This window comes from Chiloscyllium plagiosum, chromosome 7 (genome assembly GCF_004010195.1).
Source record: "Chiloscyllium plagiosum isolate BGI_BamShark_2017 chromosome 7, ASM401019v2, whole genome shotgun sequence".
NCBI lineage: Eukaryota > Metazoa > Chordata > Chondrichthyes > Orectolobiformes > Hemiscylliidae > Chiloscyllium > Chiloscyllium plagiosum.
Window position 1 is genome coordinate 86033844 of NC_057716.1, and position 20893 is coordinate 86054736.

Genomic DNA, 20893 nt, shown 5'->3' on the forward strand with positions numbered 1-20893 from the left:
AAAGCTAGTGTGCTTCCAATTAAACCTGTTGGACTATAACCTGGTGTTGTGTGATTTTTAAAATGATAAAGGAAGTGTGCTGAGGCATTAATAATTTCATAACACAAGAGTTAAACAGAAAGGATCTGCTGTGATAATTGGCTTGGAGATTTTCATTTCTTTGTAAGAGTTTTTGATTTATTATCTCAGAACTGGTGCGACAGAAAGATATTATTTGTCTGCACAAAAATTGGAAGATAAATGGCTTTGAAATTGACATGGACAGAGTTCCGACAACATTTATTCCAATGGCTAGATTGTTGTCAGAGCAATGCAGACTGGACCCAGTGGAATCCCAGATGCAGCAGATTTTATCGGAATTGCTGAGGAAATTGAAAATTCCAATAGGCAATTTCCTGCATCTGGAAACCTCGCCTAATTTCTGGGTAACTGTTAAACTGGCCCCTTAATTTACGATACGTTCTCTCAAATACACCTCCCCTCAGCCCCTGCACCCAGGATCCCTGCTGAAAAGTAAAGACAAAATAACAGTTCGCAGAAGGTTGTAGATAAGTTGAGTGAGTGGCCAAAAATCCGGCAGATGGAAATTAGTGTAGAAAAATATGAAGTTCACTTTGGCAGGAAGATTGAAAAAATGGAATATTACTGAATTGGAACACACTTCCAGAATTGTAAGGTGCAAAAGGATCTAGCAGTTTTAGTGCTTGAGTCATGAAAAGTTAGTGTACTGGTACAGTGGCATGGTGGCTAGCACTGCTGCCTTACAGCACCAGGGACCCAAGTTCGACTCCAGCTTCAGGTAATTGTCCATGTGGAGTTTGCACATTCTCCCTGTGTCTGCATGGGTTTCCACCGGGTGCTCTGGTTTCCACCTACAATCCAAAGATGTGCAGGCTAGGTGATTTGGCTATGCTAAATTTCCCATAGTGTTCATGGATGTGTAGGTTAGGTGCATTACTCAGGGGTAAATGTAGGGGATTGGTTCTGGGTGGGATACTCTTCAGAGGGTCAGTGTGGACATTTTGGGCCAAATAGTCTGTTTTCACACTATAGGGATTCTATGGAAATGGTACAACACAGGTCAGTTAGGATAATAGGATGATGTCCTTTATTACAAGAGGTATTGAACATAGAAGTAAGAATGTTGTAGAGGGCATTTAAGAAACCCATTTCAAATATTATTTGCTTTTTTGGTCTCCTTTTTATAGGAATAGACAATTTTATTCAATCTGTTCAGATATCTCTTAAACATTTTTTGGAGCAGATAGGACTTGAACCTGGGTCTTTTGGGCTAGAGGTAAGGAGACTATCACTGTACCACAGGGAGGATGTAATTAAAGTGAAGGTTCACTCTAGAGGAGGTTTACTGGATTGATATCTACATTGAGGGGGTCGTATCACAAGTATAGGTTGGACAGTCTGGGCTTGTTTCCATTAGAGCTTGTAAGAGTGAGAGGTGACTTGATTGAAATATATAAGAACCAGAATGGCCTTTGACAAGGTGGACATGGAAAGGATGTTTCCTTTAGTGGATAAACTCAGAATTAGGGGCACAGTTTTAAAATCGTGAGCCACCCTTTTATGACAGAAATATTGAGATTTTTTTATTCTCAGAGTGTTTTGCGACTTTGGAACTCTTCTCCTCATGGTGAACGCAGGGGAGATGAGGTTATTGAACATTTTATTGTGCACGTGGATAGATTCTTGTTAGGCAAGTGAATCAAAGTTATGGGGGTAGACATAAATGTGAAAATTGAAACACAAGCAGATCAGCTGTGGAATTGTTAAATGGGGGAGTAGGCTAATGGAGCAGAATGATCTAGTTCTCTTTGTATTTTGTATGTTTGTATGCCCCCTTTGATAGCTCGGTTAGTGGGCAGAGAGTTTGCTTGCAAATAAGAGGGTGGGCAAGTTCCTGAAGCTTTGGGCCAACAAATTGCCCTGCCAGCCTAGAGTTGCAGACTATGTTGTAAATGGATGACTCAAGATGGAGCTGTCCCTTCAGCAAATATGGCCAACTATGTTGGTGACTTCAGGACTGGCTTGAAGAACTGGAACACCCGCCACCACCACCACCAGCAACCTCAATGTTTGGGCAGCTGCTGTGCTCCTGACGCTACCAGGCTTTGCAAAATTCTAGTCTGCCGCTGAGAATTAGTTTTGAATTTAGCTCGATTGGCTACCCTTTCAACTGGATTCCATGCCTGAGAAAATCGCTTGAGGGCAGGATGGTGCTGGGCAAGAACCATGACAGCTGCCAGTAAGAATAAGGTGCAGGGCAAAGATTCTACTCCAAATTCCATTGAACACTCACTGTAGTCTTGTCATCAATCTGCCTCAGGTAAATCTCAGGCAGTTGTTGTTTCAATAAATGTATTTAAAACAACACAGGTCTGCTCCACTGCAAAACACACCTTCATATCTTGGCTTACATGAAGTATGCTTTGAAGGAAATTCTTCGTTGAATGTGCATGTATTTAATCTGACAGACATAGTGATATGTCCATCAATGGCCTAGGCAGTTTGGTAACAAATCCTTTCAGACTGTGTACAATGTGAAGAGAAATCTTAAGAATGGAGCTGTATTCATGCATCCCAACGCAGAGAGGTGGTTAACTTCTAAGAACTTCAAATGAAAGCCGACAGCTCAACAGCAGCCAAGCTTATAAGCTTATGGGTTGTGAAAACCTATAGTTACATGGGTGTTGTAATCATGTAGCTACACTCAACATTCCATTAATAGTAGTGTCGAGATAACAAACTGTTGGTACATAAAATCCAAAGGTAATAGAGTGTTAGTGAGGTCAGAGCCCATGGGATTAAAGGAATAGTGGCACAATGGATACAGCTATGGTAAAGGGAAAGGGAGTAGTGATGAAAGGTATTTCACAGAATGCAGGTGTTTTACACTGGCTGTTACTAGAGTCACACAACTTTTAGATTTATGTTAATAACCTGGACTTCAGTATACGGAGTGTACAGTCAATTCTGCTATAACACACATTTCTTCAAGGTGAATTGGCTTTAACGCAATTGATGAATTTATAGAACGCAAACTTTCCTTATCTGCATTGGCTATTACATGATTCCAGCCCCATTATTTTAAATGGTGCGGCTATTGCATGATTTTCTTATAATGTGAGGCACAAGAATGGAACTAACGTGTTATAATAGAACTGACTGTAATTTCAAAGTTGGCAAACAACATGAAACTTAAGCACATTGTAAAAGACACAGACAATCTGGTGGAAATGGCCAAATTGTTATGACCCCAAGTGAAATGGAGGGTTTCCCTCTTTTCAGCCCCTCTTAGTTACTAGTAACAAGTATTTTCTTTATCTCTGTTTAACAAATGGCAATTGCACATCAATTAAAATGTGGTACTTGTTAAAATTAAGCAATTTCCTGAATGTAAGAAAGGAATTTTATTACTTACCGAGGGAAAATAGTAAAATGTGGCATCAAATGCACACACAAACGCAAGTATAAAGTTTAAAAAAGGAGAGTGTACCTCATAAAAATGTGAAGAATAAAGATAATGCAGTTTAAAAGTCCTTAGATTCTTGGAGGTTTTAAGTTTTGACTTGAGACAACAGTTATTGGATTGATGGTTGGGATCCTAGCATGCAATAAAACCACTACATTTCCTTGAGTGCTTGGGGAACGGTTGTTTCACTGACTTGCTTGTCCACTGAGCATTGATTGCAAGATGATGAAGACAAAACAGGGAGACAGAAACTTTCAGTCCTTTCTTTTTGAAAAATGCATTTGTGGGCTGCAGGCATCGCTGGCTGGCCAGCATTTACTGCCGGTCCCTGGTTGCCCTTAAGAAGGTGATGATGAGCTGCTGCCTTGAACCACTGCAGTCCACCTGCTGTGGGTTGACCCACAATGCTGTTAGGGAGGGAATCCCAGGAGTTTGACCCAGTGACAGTGAAGGATGGCAATATACTTCCAACCCGGATGGTGAGTGGCTTGGAGGGGAACTTGAAGGTGGTGGTGTTCCCATGTATCTGCTTCCCTTGTCCTTCTAGATAGAAGTGGTCATGGGTTGGAAGGTGCTATCTGAGGATCTCTGGTGAATCTCTGCAGTGCATCTTGTAGATTGTACACATTGCTGCTACTGCGATGGTGTTGGAGGGAGTGGATCCTTTTGGATTTGGAATCAATCAAGCGGGCTGCTTTGTCCGAGATGGCATCAAGCTTCTTGGGTGTTGTCAGAGCTGAACTCATCCAGGCAAGCTGTTATCAATCTGTATTTTTCCTGCTGCTCAAAAGTGATCGCTGAAATCAAGTGCATTTGTGTATTGCTGAGTCTAGCTCCATTGTCCCTAGAAGCTGGATACTCCAAGACAACCTTCCATTGCCAAACGTGAACTTATTACACAAGTATGAATTACGCAAGAAATACAAATTTGAAGTGCAATGCCTCGCGAAAATGTTAATTTCACCTCAGACAGTTGTTTATATCTTAGCTCCGATATAACCTGAGCTCTGAAGAACAGTCATCCAGATTTGAAACATTAGCTTGCTATCTCTCCACAGATGCTGCCTGACCTGTTCTGATTTCAAGAACTTTTTGTTTTCAGCACAGATTTCAGCATCTAAAGCTCCGAAGTTGTTTATCTTATGCTACTTACACAAAGCTTGATACAGTCTGTGGTCAGGTGATCATAGTAGCCATTTTTGGCCCATGTTTCTTCCTTTGCAAAACTGTTTTAGTGCATGAAATGTCTCTGATATTAAATTCAGACAATGAAAGTTAAATATTGAGAATCTACATTTTACCTTTTCTATCCTTTTTAAACTCATCTGAATTGAATTGAGCAAGTTTTGAGAAGATTTGTAGCTCAGGTTGAGGTTCTGAATGTAGGTTTGCTCGCTGAGCTGGAAGGTTCATTTCCAGACGTTTTGTCACCCTACTAGGTAACATCTTCAGTGGGCCTCCAGGCAAAACAGAAATTGTCAGCAGTGCTTCACCTGAAGGCCCACTGAAGATGTTACCTAGCAGGGTGATGCAACATCTGGAAATGAATGTTCCAGCTCAGCGAGCAAACCTACGTCTTGAATTGAATTGAATTGAATTTATTGTCACGTGTACTGAGGCACAGTGAAAAGCTTTGTCTTGCAAGCAACACAGGCAGATCACAGAGTTAAGTAGCATAGGTAAGCAAATAATAGATAAACAGCAGCAAAAACAAAAATGCAGATACAGGCGAATATTAAGTGCTTGCGAGTCCATTTAGTATTCTAACAATGGTAGGGTAGCAACTGTTTCGAAAGTGGCTGGTGTTCAGTCTTCTGTACCTTCTCCCCAGTGGTAGAGATTGTAGAATAACACTGCCAGGGTGGGATGGATCTTTGAGATTGCTGGCAGCCTTTCCTTGACAGCGGGCCTGGTAGGTGAATTCTATGGATAGGAGGTTGGCCTTTGCGATTGTCCAGGCTGAGTTCATCACGCTCTGTAACCATCTCTGATCTTGAATGGTACAGTTGCCATACCAGGTAGTGATACATTCAGACAGAATGCTCTTGATGGCGCACCTATAAAGCTTGGCAAGGGTATTCGCTGTCATGCCAAATTTCCTCAGCTGCCTGAGGAAGAAGAAACATTGTTGGGCCTTTGTAACCAGTGCATCCACATGAAGAGTCCAAGAAAACTTGTGGATAACCACTCCCAGGAGTTTGACACTCTCCACCCGTTCCACCTCTGTGCTGTTAATCTGTAGGAGGGCATGAGTAACATCCCGCCGCAAGTCAATATTGAGTTCCTTGATTTTGCTGGCATTGAGATCTTCACAAGGAGTTTCAACTTCTTTCTTGCTAGGAACCAGTGTGACCCTCAGTTAACAGGAGTGTGCACAATCCTTCTCCCCATAACCCATAATTCACTTCCTGATAAAAATCTTAACTGTCTTAGCCTTAAATACACTTAACGACCCAACCTATACAGCCTACTGCTATAAAGAATTCCATACATTCACCACACTCTGATAGAAGAAATTCCTCCTGGTCTCTGTCTTAACTGGATAACCCCTTGTATGTAGACTGTCACACAGGGGAGAATAATCTTTCAGCATCTACCTTGTCATGCCTCCCAAGAATCATTTATTTTTCAATAAAGTTGTTATTGTTCCAAACTGAAGATTGAGGGGTCACCTAAAAGAGGTTTATAAAATCATGAGGGCATGGATAGGGTGTTTTTTTCTTAGCGTGGGAGAGTCTAAAACTAGAGGGAATAGTTTTACGGTGAGGGGGGAAAGATTTAAAAAGGACCTGAGGGGTAACGCAGAGGTTGGTGCATATATAGAACAAGCTGCCAGAGGAAGTGGTGGAGGTTGGTACAGTTACAATTACAACATTTTAAAGGTACCTGGATGGGTATATGAATGGGAAGGGTTTAAAGGGATATGGGCGAAATGCTCGCAAATGGGGACAAGGTCAGATTGGGATGTCTGGATGTCACAGACGAGTTGGACTGAAGGTTCTATTTCCATGCAGCATGAGTCTATGACTCTGAGTTCTTGCCTAAGCTACTCAAATTCTTCTCATAAGAAAATTCATCAAAGATCCTCAAACAGTACCTTCCAGACCCACAACCCCTTCCTTTTAAAAGGACAAGGGAAGCAGATTCATGGGAACACCACCACCTTCAAGTTCCCCTCCAAGCCACTCACCACCCTGACTTGGAAATACATCGTTGTTCTTTCACTGGTGCTGTGGCAAAATCCTGGAATTCTCTCCCTAATGGCATTGTGGGTCAACCCAGAGCAGGTGGACTGCAGCGGTCAAGAAGGCAGCTCACCACCACCTCTCAAGGGCAACAAGGGATAGGCAATAAAATGCTGGCCCAGCCAGCGGCACACATATCCCGCAAAATGAATTAAAAATAAATTCTGTCCATACCTGGGATCAGCTGAGTAAACTGCCTCTGATTCCAGCATATCTCGCCTTAGAAGATGGTCTTAAAACGGTTCACAGTTTTCAGGCTGTGGCCATGTACGCTATTAGCAAGACTTTTTGCTAGCTTTTTGTGATTCATGAAGCAAGACCCCCAATTCTCTCTCTTCTGCAGCTTTCTACAGTTTTTCTCTGTTTAAATAATATTCAGCTCTTCTATTAACCACTGATACACAAGGTCAGAAGTCACACGACACCAGATTATTGTCCAACATGTTTATTTTAAATCACAAGCTTTCAGAGCACTGCTCCTTTGTCAGGTGAAGTGGAGGGAAGCACACAGACACAGAATTTATGGGCAGAGAAATCGTTGCAAGATAATTCCGGGTAATTAAGAATGTCAAAGGATAATACAAAATGGTGTGAGTTGAGTGTTGACAGACTGAATAACAAGTCTTTGCAGGTGATCAAAAGTGTCAGACAGTGTGAGTAAAATGTCAACAGCTGAATAGCAAGTGAAGGGATGACCTGTGATCTGATTAATTGCGGCAGAAGGATTATTATTAATAGTCAACAATAAAGTGATACTAGAGATAAACCAAATAGCTGGGATGACATGAAAGATATAAGTCACATGACAAGAGTCTAACCAATGTAACAAGTAAACTAAATCTATACAAACTAATAAAGGTAAAGTGATACAGAGGAACCTTGATTATTCGAATATCAAGTATCCAAAGTTCAGATTATCCGAAGGGGATCTCAAGGTCCTGATAGAAACATTATGTCAAAGAGCTGTATCAACCCTGATCGCATCTTTTGTTTACAGATACAATGACTAAAAATGAACTTGGCTCACTGAAATGCTGCCAAGAACAGTCCTGGACATCGATAGGAGTCCAGGCACCATCTCCAAATGACTGACCACCATCCCGCTCTCCCTCTCCCCACACTTTCCCAGGAGTTCTACACAGGGGTGTATCCTAAACCCCCTTCCCCAGATAATCTCTCCAACATTGTCCTGTACAGGGCAAAGGTGGAACCTGTCAAAAAGTTGCAGTAAAAAGGTGTGTGTGCGCTATTTGGAGACTTACCCCCCAAAGGCAGCAGCAGTCTTACTGTTGGTGTCCAGTCCGGCTGCCTGGGGAGGGGGGTAGCAGACTGGGGTTGGACGGGTTTGGGACGGGGGTGGAGGCGGGGGCTCGCGCGCAGTGTGCTGCTGCCTTGTCTCCTGAACAGGGAGCAAACTTCACAGAAAAGTCCGAGCCCCAGAGGAAATCAATTAACCGAACAATCAGTTACCCGAACGAAATTGTCCCCGCCCATCTCGTTCGAATAATCGAGGTTCCTCTGTATTAACAAGTTATCAAGGTGATGGTAGAAGGGCTTACGCCCGAAACGTCGATTCTCCTGTTCCCTGGATGCTGCCTGACCTGCTGCGCTTTTCCAGCAACACATTTCCAGCTCTGATCTCCAGCATCTGCAGACCTCACTTTCTCATCAAGGTGATGGTGTCAAAACAGAATGCTATGTTGCACAGTATTCACCCTGCGTACCATTTACAAGTTGCACAGCAATAATTCAGTAAAATGTCTTCAAGTGTGACATCCTGTCATGTCCTCCATTAATTAATTCACTGGAAGTTTAAAAGCATATTCCAAACCCATGGCCATTATTATCTAGAAGGATTAGGACTGCAGATACATAGGAATTTTATCACCTGGAAGTTCCCTTGCAAGCCATTCACCGTCCTCAATTGGAAAAATATCGTCATTCCTTTAGTGTTGCTTTCCCTAACAGCTCTGTGAATGTGCCTACACCAAATGGATTGCGGTGGTTGAAAAGTGACTCACCATTATTTTTCAAAGAACAGTTAAGGTCGGGCAATAAATGCTGGCCCAGCCACATTCCATGAACATTTCTTTTAAAAAATACTTGGGGGAAATAGTAATAGAGGGCAATTTGCAATGCCTTAGAAAAGAATGTTTTCTAGATGTTCCAAGCTGATCAAAGAAACAGGAGGAGTTTTCATTATGCCTGTTGAACTAATTTATTTAATACGTAGAAGTTGGACTTGAGAGCTGATAATGTTAGGAATTTGAATCAATTCAGTTTTAATTCTGCATGTAAGCATTTTCACAGGATGTCCAGACATGAAGTTGCACAGAGCAATGAAGATCTGATAAGAACTGCACACAAAGACCATTGTTTACACACAGAGTTTGCTTTTTGCATATAATATCTGGAGACCAATAACTTTTAAACATTTAAACTTCCAGTGAATTAATTAATGGAGGACATGACAAGATGTCACACTTGAAGACATTTTACTGTAGCAAGCTGAATTCAATATTGATTAAGCACTATTTCTGTATGCAACTTTTACTTTAAATTCCAGAGCACAACCGTTTTTTTCATCCTTTCATAGGATGTTGGCTTCCATCTTTGACACTACTGCAGTCTATTCGATGCAAGTACAGTCATAGTGCTGTTAGGAAAGGAATTTCAGGATTTTTAACCCAGTAACAGTGAAGGAATAGTATCAAATCAGGATGAGGTGTCACTTGGGGATACTCCTTTGCATGTGCTGCTCTGATCTTTCTAAGTTAAAAATCACACAACACCAGCTTAGAGTCAAACAGGTTTAATTGGAAGCACTAGCTTTCAGAGCGCTACTCCTTCACCTGACAAAGGAGCAGTGCTCCGAAAGCTAGTGCTTCCAATTAAACCTGTTGGACTCTAATCTGGTGTTGTGTGATTTGTAATTTTGCACACTCCAGTCTCTAACACCAGCATCTCCAAGTCATGACTGATCTTTCTAGATAGTAGAGTTTGTGGTTTGTGCCACCAGGAGAACCTTGGTGACTTGCTACATGCCTCTTGTAGATGATATGCACAATATTCCTGAACTGCGTTTTGCAGATGATGGACAAGCCAAGGGGAATCAGAGAATTATAAAAATGGTAAGTTTAAAGCACAACTGTTTATAACCCAACATCTTCAACTTTTTTTCTGAGACTTTGGACACTCATAGTCACACTCACTGTTAGCACACAAGCTGCTGCCATTGTCTCCAAGCGTAATTACCTTGTACTGTCTTGTCAGTAAAATAACCTGAATCCCCTTTAATTTCTAACAATTAAAACACCCAGGTTTGGTGTTGGGCAAACTTTTTATCTGCCTGACTTCTTTTTATCGTAAATTAAAGACACAGTCTCAAAACATAACAATCTTCTAAACCATATAATTGTAATAACATGTGGTTATGAATCAACTGTAATCCCATTGCAATTTTTAAATTATACATAAGAAATATCCAGTGAACAAAGATATAATAATGGGTTGGATTAACCAATTTCTAATATAATGAAAATCTGTCTATTTGAAAACTGAATATAAAACGTTTTAAACATTCGCCTTTAATTCTGACTGATCTCCCTGCATGTTCGTGAATCCATTCTCTCTGTATTAATAGTGGATAAATAGGATAGAATTAGCAAACTTGAAGATTTAGAATCAAAGTAAACACTTGTCTGCAAATGCAAAATCATTTTTGATTTTTAATTAAGCTCATGTTTAGAATACCAGAAGAATCACAGTGCTAGTTAGTTGATTCTCCCCTCTCCTAATGTGAATTGCTAACCCTCCAGTTATTAACCTACAGGACACTGAGACGTAGAAACTAAGAACAGGAGTAGGCATTTGGCTCTTCAAAACTGCGCTGCATTCAATCTGATCAAGGATGAGCCTCGATCTCAATGCTATGTTCTCACTTTCTCCCGAGGCCTCTTGATGTCTGCTGAGTGCAACTTTGAAGAAAATTCATTGCAACATTAAAAGATTGTGTTTTTTGTAATTTTCTTTGAATGTTTCTTTTTATGAGTAGTCCCTGATTTATGATATCTGACTTATGAATGCTTATACTTAGAAATCTGATTCCATACAAGGATGTAACTTTAAAGATCCAACATATTTAAAATTTCCTGTATTTACAAATATCTACTTTATCCTGCATTGTGTTCCAAATAGCATACAAATGGATTTGCAAACAGAAACTCATGAATGGAACCCATTTACAACCAGGGACAGTCTGTACTAGATGCAAAAATATTGAAACTGGGAGGAAAAGCCTCTATTTTCAGTCTGGCACCAATTGGGGAATGAATCTCTCTGCTTTCCAATTGCTGCAGGAAGGCAGTGCTTTGCAAGGATTGGCCAACCAATGGCTGGGGGTTGGAGACAAATCATGTGATAACCTCCAGGAGTATATTTCGTCACAGTTGGCAACCCTACCTGAAATAACTCCACAGAGGCCAGTATACCATCACCAAATCACCCTTTATTGACTTGTGGAAAGGTCTTGACACTGAACTAAGTCCCTCAGAGCTAGCTGTCAGAATGAACAGAACCTCTGACACTCCTATTTGTTTTTTTTTCTCTGTAGGGCAGCTAGTCCAGGGATAGTCCCCTTCAAGGAGAGTCCTTGCACATACACTCACAATAGGCAAACACCCGGGTGGCCAGTGACAAACACTGCCCTTTCTCCCTGTTTCTTTATTTTTTCTTTTTTTTTCCTTTTTTTTAAAAATTAAACCCCCACACTACCACCTAACTGCGGTAGTGCTTATTTTTACCCAGCACCATGGTGTGTGTGTGTCGGTGTGAGACATAGTGAGAGACACAAAGTGCACGAATCTTTATTCAAATTCCACCACCAGGAAGATAGGAAAACACCCGGGTGGCCAGTGACAAGCACTGCCCTTCACATCAAAGGGCAGTGCTGTGTGATCAAAACAGTGAAGGGGAGGATAGGGACTAAATCAAAACAGAGTTGGAGGGGGAGACACTCCTATTTGTATTTTTTTTCTTTTCTCTTAAATTTTTTTTATTAACCCCCACACTACCGCTTAACTGCGGTAGTGCTTAACGCTTCTGTTTATTTTATTTTTTTTTCCTTTAACCCCCACACTACCACCTAACTGCGGTAGTGCTTATTATTTTTTTTCCCCCAGCACCCATTGTGTGTGTGTGCAGGTGTGAGACACAGTGAGAGACACAAAGTGCACGAATCTTTATTCAATTTCCATCACCAGGAAGATAGGAAAACACCCGGGTGGCCAGTGACAAACACTGCCCTTCGCATCAAAGGACAGTGCTGTGTGATCAAACAGTGAGGGGGAGGGTAGGGACTAAATCAAAATAGAGTTGGAGGGAGAAATGATGCACTCCACTCCCTGAACACTCCTGTTTTTTCTTTTTTTTTAGATAAAAATTTAACCCCCACACTACCGCCTAAGTGCGGTAGTGCTTATTTTATCCCCAGCACCCGTGGTGTGTGTGTGCAGGTGTGAGACACAGTGAAAGACACAAAGTGCACCAATCTTTATTCAATTTCCACCACCAGGAAGATAGGAAAACACCCGGGTGGCCAGTGACAAGCACTGCCCTTCACATCAAAGGGCAGTGCTGTGTGATCAAAACAGTGAAGGGGAGGATAGGGACTAAATCAAAACAGAGTTGGAGGGGGAGACACTCCTATTTGTATCTTGTCAGCCAGGGATTCCTGATTGGACCAGATTAACAGCCCCAATCAGGAAACTCATTTTCTATGAGATCCATCTGGCTGACCTTGTTACAGTCACTGCATTGACTTCTCTCCCACCCCAATGTGTCCATTGAACCCCAGCAGCAGCCAATGCAATACAGCATTTGTGACTGAAATACTCACAGCACCAGGCAGCCTCACTCTTCTTTACGATATAAATTGCTTTATTGTTCATCCCTGCCCAATTTATCAAAGCTCTTTCAATGGCAGCTCATCAACAAGTCAACACAAAGTTAGACATATGGCATTAAAATTAAATTTAAGCACTTTGGTCAGTTGTCATGTATGTTGCAGAAGTGGATTATGTAAAAAAAAATGTTAAATGGACAATTGATGCCAAGTTTCTCTCTGTCTTCTGCCTATTCCAGTTTTGCCATTTGCTGGGATCATGACAGTAGATTTTCAATGGTGGTTTGGGTTAGTAAGGATCTAATTGATCATTAGAAAAGTGATGGAAGTTATCATCAAAAGTGCTATCAAGCAGCACTTCCTTAGCAATAATCTATTCACTGCTGCCCAGTTGGTGTTCCACCAGGGCACTCAACTCCTGCCCTCATTCCAGCCTTGGTTCAAACATGAACAAAGGAGCTGAATTCAGAGATGAGGCGAGAGTGACTACCCTTGGCATCAAGGCCACATATAACCATATGCATCATTGTGGTCTACAGATACCAAATGGACTGCAGCAGTTCAAGAGGTAGGTCCCCATCTTCTTCTCAAGAGGAAGTAGGTAGGGGCAATAAGTGCTGGCTTAGCCGGCAATGCCCACATCCTATAAATGAATGAAATAAAAACATATTTACTTACTGAAATACAGCAGTTAGTACTGTCAATAGAAAGTGTTGCTTGGCTCCCTCAATGATCCCCAAGTACACAGCGTTTTGTTTGGTGGGCAGTGCAGAAGAGGATCACAGGTCTCTGCCTTTCCAGCTGGCTCATAAATCACTGCAACCTCAACAAGCTCCCTGCCCAGTCAGGGCAAGGAAAAGTGGAATAGAAAACCGAAATTCTGCGTGCTAACAGGAGTAAATCCTCCAGAAGCGAGTTTCTTATTTATAGAAATGAACTCCATTAAGATGCGGTGTTTTCTTTTTCTTGTAGGTGCACTTGCTAATCCTCGTTGATATTGCCAGATACTATGCCCATAACTCACTATCCTGCAAGAGTTGTCCTCATCCAGCTCCTTATCCTCCTTGTGGATCGAGTGTTCACCAGAAATGTCAACTTTCATAACGTGAGGCCACCAATGTCCCGTAAGTAATTCTGACAACCGCACAGAGTGGTGGATATTTTTGGCATTGCAACATCTTCTTGTTTTGGGTTGAATCTGCTACCTCAGGGTGATAAATCGATTCTCCTGCTCCTTGGCTACTGCTTGACCTGCTGCGCTTTTCCAGCACCCCTCTCTCGACTTTGATCTCCCAACATCTGCAGTCCTCACTTTCTCCAAGTTGATTTTAACCTTAATGCAAAACATCTTCCAAGGATGCCTCCCTTGAAGAAATTCTCCTCTTCTGTCTACAAGGATCTCAGTGAGTCTCTCTCTCTCACTGCACCTCCAGATCATCTATTTCTTCACCCACTCGGCTCACAGCCTCATTCCCGATGAAGGGCTCTTGTCTGAAGTGTCAACTCTCCTGCTCCTCGGATACTGCCTGACCTGCTGTGCTTTTCCAGCACCACACTCTTGACTCTGAGCTCCAGCATCTGCAGTTCTCACTTTCTCCTGATATGCTGTTGGCAACCCCACACTATATTGGGAACAGGAAACGGACTTTGATTGGATTTTCCAAATAATGAAGGTGGAAGAGTTCTCAAAGCTGGAGAGCCAAAGGAAACCTTCCGCCATTGAAGGAGCTGTAGCCTGTTATTACAAACAAAAAAGAGAATGGCCTGCAACCAAAGTGAGGCATTCTCTTAGCACTTTCAAGACATTTGTAATAGAAACCACCAGCAGACCACCATTGTTAAATGCGTTTAGGAAACTCTGAGGGCCCTCAAAGTGATATTGGAGCACAGGTCATCATCATCCAGCCACAGCTGTCATCCCAATGTCACAGGCTGGGGGCTTTCAGGAAGACTGGAAAAATCTATTTTGTGTCTGATCAATGGCATTAATTTGATTTGATTTCATTTCTTAATTGACTACACTTGCCTTCATTATTTGGAACATTGAGTATAGGAATTAGGATGTTATGTTGCAGCTGTCCAGGATGTTGGTGAGGCCACATTAAGAATACTGTGTACAATGCCGGTCACCCTGCTGGAGGACGGATGTTGTTAAACTTGAAAGGGTGCAGAAAACATTTATTAGGATTGCAGGGTTTGAGCTAGAGGGAGAGGCTGAATAGGCTGGGGCTTTTTTCCCTGCAGCATTGGAGGCTCAGAGGTGACCTTATAGAGAGATTTATAAAATCATGAGGGGCATGTATACGGTAAATAGCCAAGGTCTTTTTCCTAGGGTGGGGGGAGTCCAAAACTCAAGGGCATAGGTTTAAGGTCAGGGGGGAAAGATTTTAAAAAGACCCGAAGGGTAACTTTTTCAATAACAATAACAACAAAAACGGAAATTGCTGGAAAAGCTCAGCAGGTCTGGCAGCATCTGTGGATTAACATTGAGTTCTCTCTACCTCTCTCCACAGATGCTGCCAGACCTGCTGAGCTTTTCCAGCAATTTCTGTTTTTGTTTCTGATTCCCAGCATCCACAGTTAGTGGGTAAATTTATCATGCAGAGGGTGGTGCGCGTATGGAATGAGTGTTAGAGGAAGTAATGGAGGCTGGTACAATTACAACATCTGGATAGGTACATGAATAGGAAAGGTTTAGAGGGATATGGGCCAAATGCTGGCAAATGAGAGTAGATAAATTTAGGATATCTGATTGTCATGGACGAGTTGGACCAAAGGCTCTGTTTCCGTGCTGTACATTTCTATGATTCCATGACTTACACAGTTGCTTAGAATCACCTTCCACATTATAATGTATACCTATATCAATCTGGCTGAAGCTGATTACCAACATGTCCTAGAGCCCTGAATGTTGCTGGAGCAGTCATTACAACTTCTAAAGAACTCACACAGTGACTGGATATTTCATTTTTACTCCTGTCAAACTGTAAGTGCTGAATACAGTGAAATCGCCTTTAAAGTCTCCTTTATAGATTTTGATTGAAGCCATCTTCTCTGAATCTGGGGCTATTTATTAGTGATCAAAAGTACTGTGTTTCAGTGAGGGATCATAAGACGTCTGCAATCTAGATCCTTGGGAGCAATATGACATTGGTTGAGTATTTTCATGGTAAGTTCCCCGACGAATGTTCACTCTCTGTTCATTATTTACATATAATTTCATTTTCCTTGTTGTTATTTCACAATGGTGAAAATAAAAATACTGCCCATGCATTAAATCTCTGGGAGAAAGTGAGGTCTGCAGATGCTGGAGATCAAAGTTGAAACTTTATTGCTGGAACAGCACAGCAGGTCAGGCAGCATCCAGGGAACAGGAGATTCGACGTTTCGGGCACAGGCCCTTTGCCCGAAACGTCGAATCTCCTGTTCCCTGGATGCTGCCTGACCTGCTGTGCTGTTCCAGCAGTAAAGTTTCAACATTAAATCTCTGGGGACAATAGGTAGCATTATGTAAAAACAAAATACACCATGGATGCTGGAAATCTGAAATATAAACAAATGAAATATATAAAGTGCTGGTGAAAATTAGCAGGTCTGGCAGCATCTGTCCTGCCGCAGTATAGCCTTTCCTCGAGTTAGGTATTTGTTGCTTGTCGAATCTAGGCCTGGACCCAAAGAAACTGAAGACTGCCTCCTGCTGGGAATGGCACTTTTCTTAGCTCTGTTATCAGATCAGGCCTTTCTCTAGATTTGCACTCTAACTACAGTAAAACAAAGGAAGCAACTACACCAGAGTGATACAGTTGTGGTGCAAGTAATACCTTCCCATTCACTCACCGTAGTCTGGGGAAAGTGTTTCATTCAAAATAGTTTTCAATCCAGTGATACAAAACCTCTGGCTTGTTTTATTCAGTGCTGGTCAAAAGTCTTTATGGAAGATATCAATCATCTTGGCACTGGCTTGTAGCACTCTTGATACCTTGTTTGTCCTGCAGAATGATTAGCTGGCCCCAATATCCTGAACTTCCTCTCTTTTCCACAGCGACTCCATTTCCAAACAGCTTCAAGTGCTTCACTTGCAACAATGCTTTGAACAATTATGAGTGTAACAGATGGGCTGAAGACAAATGGTGCCCACAGCGTGAGTATCTTTTAGCAAAATGGATGTGATTGTTGAATTCACCAGTCTTCTTATGGGAGATTTTACAGCTTAAGATCTGATTGATAATCTAAAGGTTTCTTTTGTAAATGGTTTGTTTCAAAAGCAGTAACTATTTGTTTTACTTTGAACAATTAAATAAGACTCCAATAAGTCAGTCAGTGTGACAGGATGTTTTATTTTTACACGGTATTTATCAACTGGTAATTCAAGCAATCGTGTATCGTTCTGTTGTTTGTTTAAATTATTTTGTTCAATGTTTTAAGTTATAGATAACAAATGCTAACATTGAGCCAACTGCTATTACAAAACATAGTTAGGCTTTTTGAGGAAATAATCATTTGTATTGAAGTGTAAATATTGATTGTTTACTGTTGGCAACCATTGTTCTGCAGTTTAATCTTTTTCTTGTGTTCTGTGTGTTATGGATAATGTTGAGAGTGAACGGATGAACCTGTTCCCTAACTATCAATGAGCATTGCCTTCAAAAAGAAAGTGTATGTTTCTTTAGCCCCGAATGTACAGTCAATTTGAATAACCAGCAAATTATCTTTTGAAAATTTAAATGAAGAGCGTTATTTCTTACTGTATTCACTCTGAAAATATAACTCTATACGTCAATCACACATCACTCAACCCAAAGAAATGGATTTTTCAGCAAGTTGCAAAGTTAGTTGCTTAGGCAACCATATTAATAGGAGCTCTGTTTTCTACATGGGTAGACTTGAAAAGGAACAGGTTTGGGCACCTTACAATATTTAAAGGCAGAGATGTTTCTGCTCGTGCTGCCCCTGTTTCTTTTGGCATCATTTGCAGACTGACCAACTTATCACTGGGTTTCTTGGGGCAAAAGATTCTTTATCTGGGTTTTGGTCATAAAATAAAAATCTGCTTCATCTGAAACAGGTCAAAGCTTTACCTCTGGTTTCTTCCCACAGATGCTGCCATACCTTTGTCAGCAATTTCTGTTTTTGATTCAGTTTTGGTCATAAAGTCATAGAGTCATTCAGCACGAAGACAGATCCTTCGGTCCAACCAGTCTATACCGAACATAATCTCAAACTAAACTCATCACACCTACCTGCTCCTAGTCCATAATCCCTCCAAACCTTTCCTATTTATGTATCCATCCAAATGTCTTTATATAGGGTTGTTAAGAAAGCATATGGTGTTTTGGCTTTCATTAACAGGGGGATCAAGTTTAAGAGCCGTGAGGTTTCGCTGCAGCTCTACAAGTCCCTGGTGAGACCACACTTGGAATATTGTGTCCAGTTCTGGTCACCCTACTATAGGAAAGATACAGAGGCTTTGAAGAGGGTGCAAAGAAGGTTTACCAGGATGCTGCCTGGATTGGAGGTCTTGCCTTATGAAGAAAGGTTGAATAAGCTCGGACATTTCTCTCCGGAGAGAAGGAGGAAGTGAGGAGACCTGATCGAGGTATACAAAATAATGAGTGGAATAGATAGAGTCAATAGCCAGAGACTTTTCCCTAGGATTGACTGGTACGAGGAGTCATAGTTTGAAGATATTAGGAGGAAGGTATAAAGGAGACGTCAGAGTTGGATTCTTTATACAGAGAGTTGTGAATGCATAGAATGCATTGCCAGCTGTGGTGTTGGAAGCAGAGTCATTGGGGACATTTAAGCAACTGCTGGACATGCACATGGATAGCAGTGAGTTGAGGGGTGCATAGGTTAAGTTACTATATTTTACATTAGGATGAAACCTCGGCACAACGTTGTGAGCCAAAGGGTCTGTTCTGTGCTGTCCGTCTCTATGTTCTCAATGTTGTAATTGTACACACATCCACCACTTCATGAGGAAGTTCATTCCACACATGAATCACCCTCTGTGTTATAAAAATTTCCTGTCACGTCTTTTTTAAATCTCTCCTCTAACCTTAAAAATGTGCCCCCAGACTTGAAATCCCCCATCCGAGGGAAAAGGCAATTACTAGTAACTCTATCCATACCTCTAATTATTTTATACATTTCCATCAGGTCACCTCTCCAACTCCTATGCTCTAGTGGAAAAAGTCCCAGCCTATCCAGCCTTTCTTTATAACTCAAACCTTCCACACCCAGCAATATCCTGGTAAATCTCTTCTGAACACTCTCCAGCTTAATAATATCCTTCCTATAACTGGGAGACCAGAAATGGACACAGTATTCCAGAAGAGGCCTCACCAATGTCCTGTACATCCTCAACATGACTTTCCCACTCCGATACTCAAAGGAATGAGCAATAGAGGTAAGCGTACCAAATGTCTTTATAAATACCATGTTTATATGTGTTGCAAACTTCAAAGAATTAAGTACCTGTACCCCTAGGTCCATCTGCTGTACAACACTACCCAAGGCCCTACCATTAACTGTACGGCCTTGTTTGTTGTACAAAAATGCAATACCTCACATTTATCCAGATTGAACATCATCTGCCATTTTTCAGCCCATTGACGCATTTGATCAAGATCCCTTTGTAATCTTAGGAAACGTTCTTCACTATCTACTATGCCAGCAATTTTAGTGTCGTCTGCAAACTTACTAACCATGATTTCTATATTCTCATCCACATCATTTATATATGTGATCCTTGGTACACAACAGGGAATGTATGGTACCCACTCACATCTACTTATGATTTAACTTATGATTATGATTTAAATTATGGTTTTTCTGCAACGGTGTAAAATTTCAGGCCAAGAGACAGTGAGTGTAGTAGTCCATAGATTGCTGAATCCATAAATGTTAGGAAGTATGAATTCCACAAATGATTTCACCTGAGCATGTCTATTCATAGAATTCCTACAGTGTGGAGACAGGCCATTTGGCCTATCAAGTCCACATTGACCCTGCAAAGAGCATCCTACTCAGATCCACCCCATCCTTGCAACTCTGCATTTCCCATAGCTAACTCACTAGTGTACATATCCCTGGAGACTGTGGGCAGTTTAGTTGGCCAATCCATCTACCATTCCACATCTTTGGACTGTGGGAGGAAACTGGAGCACCCAAAGGAAACGAAAACAGGTACAGGGAGAATGCAAAAACTCCACACAGACAGTTGCCTGAGGGTGAAATCAAATCTGGCTCCCTGTGCCACCCCAATGGAGACATCCCACCTATGGCCATTTTCTTAGGAATTTCATGGAGTCTTGAGACTCTTGAGTCTGTGAGAATTGCAAACATTCACTGATTCTTGTCAACTGTCAGAATGGTCTTTTGACATCTGTATTTTTAGAAGAAAAGCTTTTTTGTTTCAGAAAAGTATATATTGATTGCAGTCTATGTTCGAATTAATGAATATGCCTTTACGGGATGTGTGTTGAAAGGATGAGATATTTTGGGAAGTTTTCAAGAGCCCAAACACACCTTCCAGATGAAGCAGTGCTTTATCTGCACTTCATTCAATTTGCTGCTCACAATGTGGTCTCCTCTACATTGGGGAAAACCAAGTGTAGACTGGGTGACTGCTTTGCAGAACGCTTGCATTCTGTCTGCAGAAAAGACCCAGAACGTCTTGTTGCCAGCCACTTCAACACCTCCCCCCCCACCCCTGTCCCCTGGCCAACATCTCTGTGGTAGGCTTGCTGCAGTGATCCAGTGAAGCTCAGCGCAAGCTGGAAGAACAGCACCTCATTTTCTGCTTGGGGACACTACAGCCCTATGGATTCAATATCAAGTTCAATAACTTTAGGGCTTGAGCTCTCCCATGTCCTAGCCCCTACCCCTGCACACCAGGCTTTTCATCACATAGTCTGCTATTACACACAACCCATTGTTAGCCACTAACAGTTTCCATTAATAGCTATTCCCCCTCCTCGCCAGTTCATTATCCATGCCTTTGTCTGTCCTACTATTAAGAACAAAGACCAAAGAACAATACAGCACAGGAACTGGCCCTTCAGCCCTCCAAGCCTGCGCTGATCCAGATCCTCTATCTAAACCTGCCGCCTATTTTCTAAAGATCTGTATCCCCTTGCTCCCTGCCCATTCATGTATCTGACTGGATACGTCTTAAATGAAGCTATCATTTCTGCTCCTACCACCTCCACTGGCAATCCTAGGCATCCACCACTCTCTGCGTAAAGAACTTTCCAC

At 41.7% G+C, this 20893-nt stretch overlaps 1 protein-coding gene across 8 annotated transcripts in view; it reads left to right on the forward strand.

The window, feature by feature from the left end:
* Positions 1-20893, forward strand: part of lypd6b (LY6/PLAUR domain containing 6B) — a 181949-nt gene that overhangs the window by 145526 nt on the left and 15530 nt on the right. For 7 of the 8 annotated variants that reach the window (XM_043694137.1, XM_043694136.1, XM_043694138.1 and 4 more), the window contains 2 exons: positions 13607-13758; positions 16677-16775. In XM_043694137.1, the coding sequence (XP_043550072.1) occupies positions 13644-13758; positions 16677-16775 (214 nt within the window). In that variant the 5' untranslated portion in view covers positions 13607-13643. Of the gene's footprint in view, positions 1-9830; positions 9864-13606; positions 13759-16676; positions 16776-20893 lie in introns of those variants that run through there. The other variant, XM_043694141.1, reaches the window with a different exon arrangement.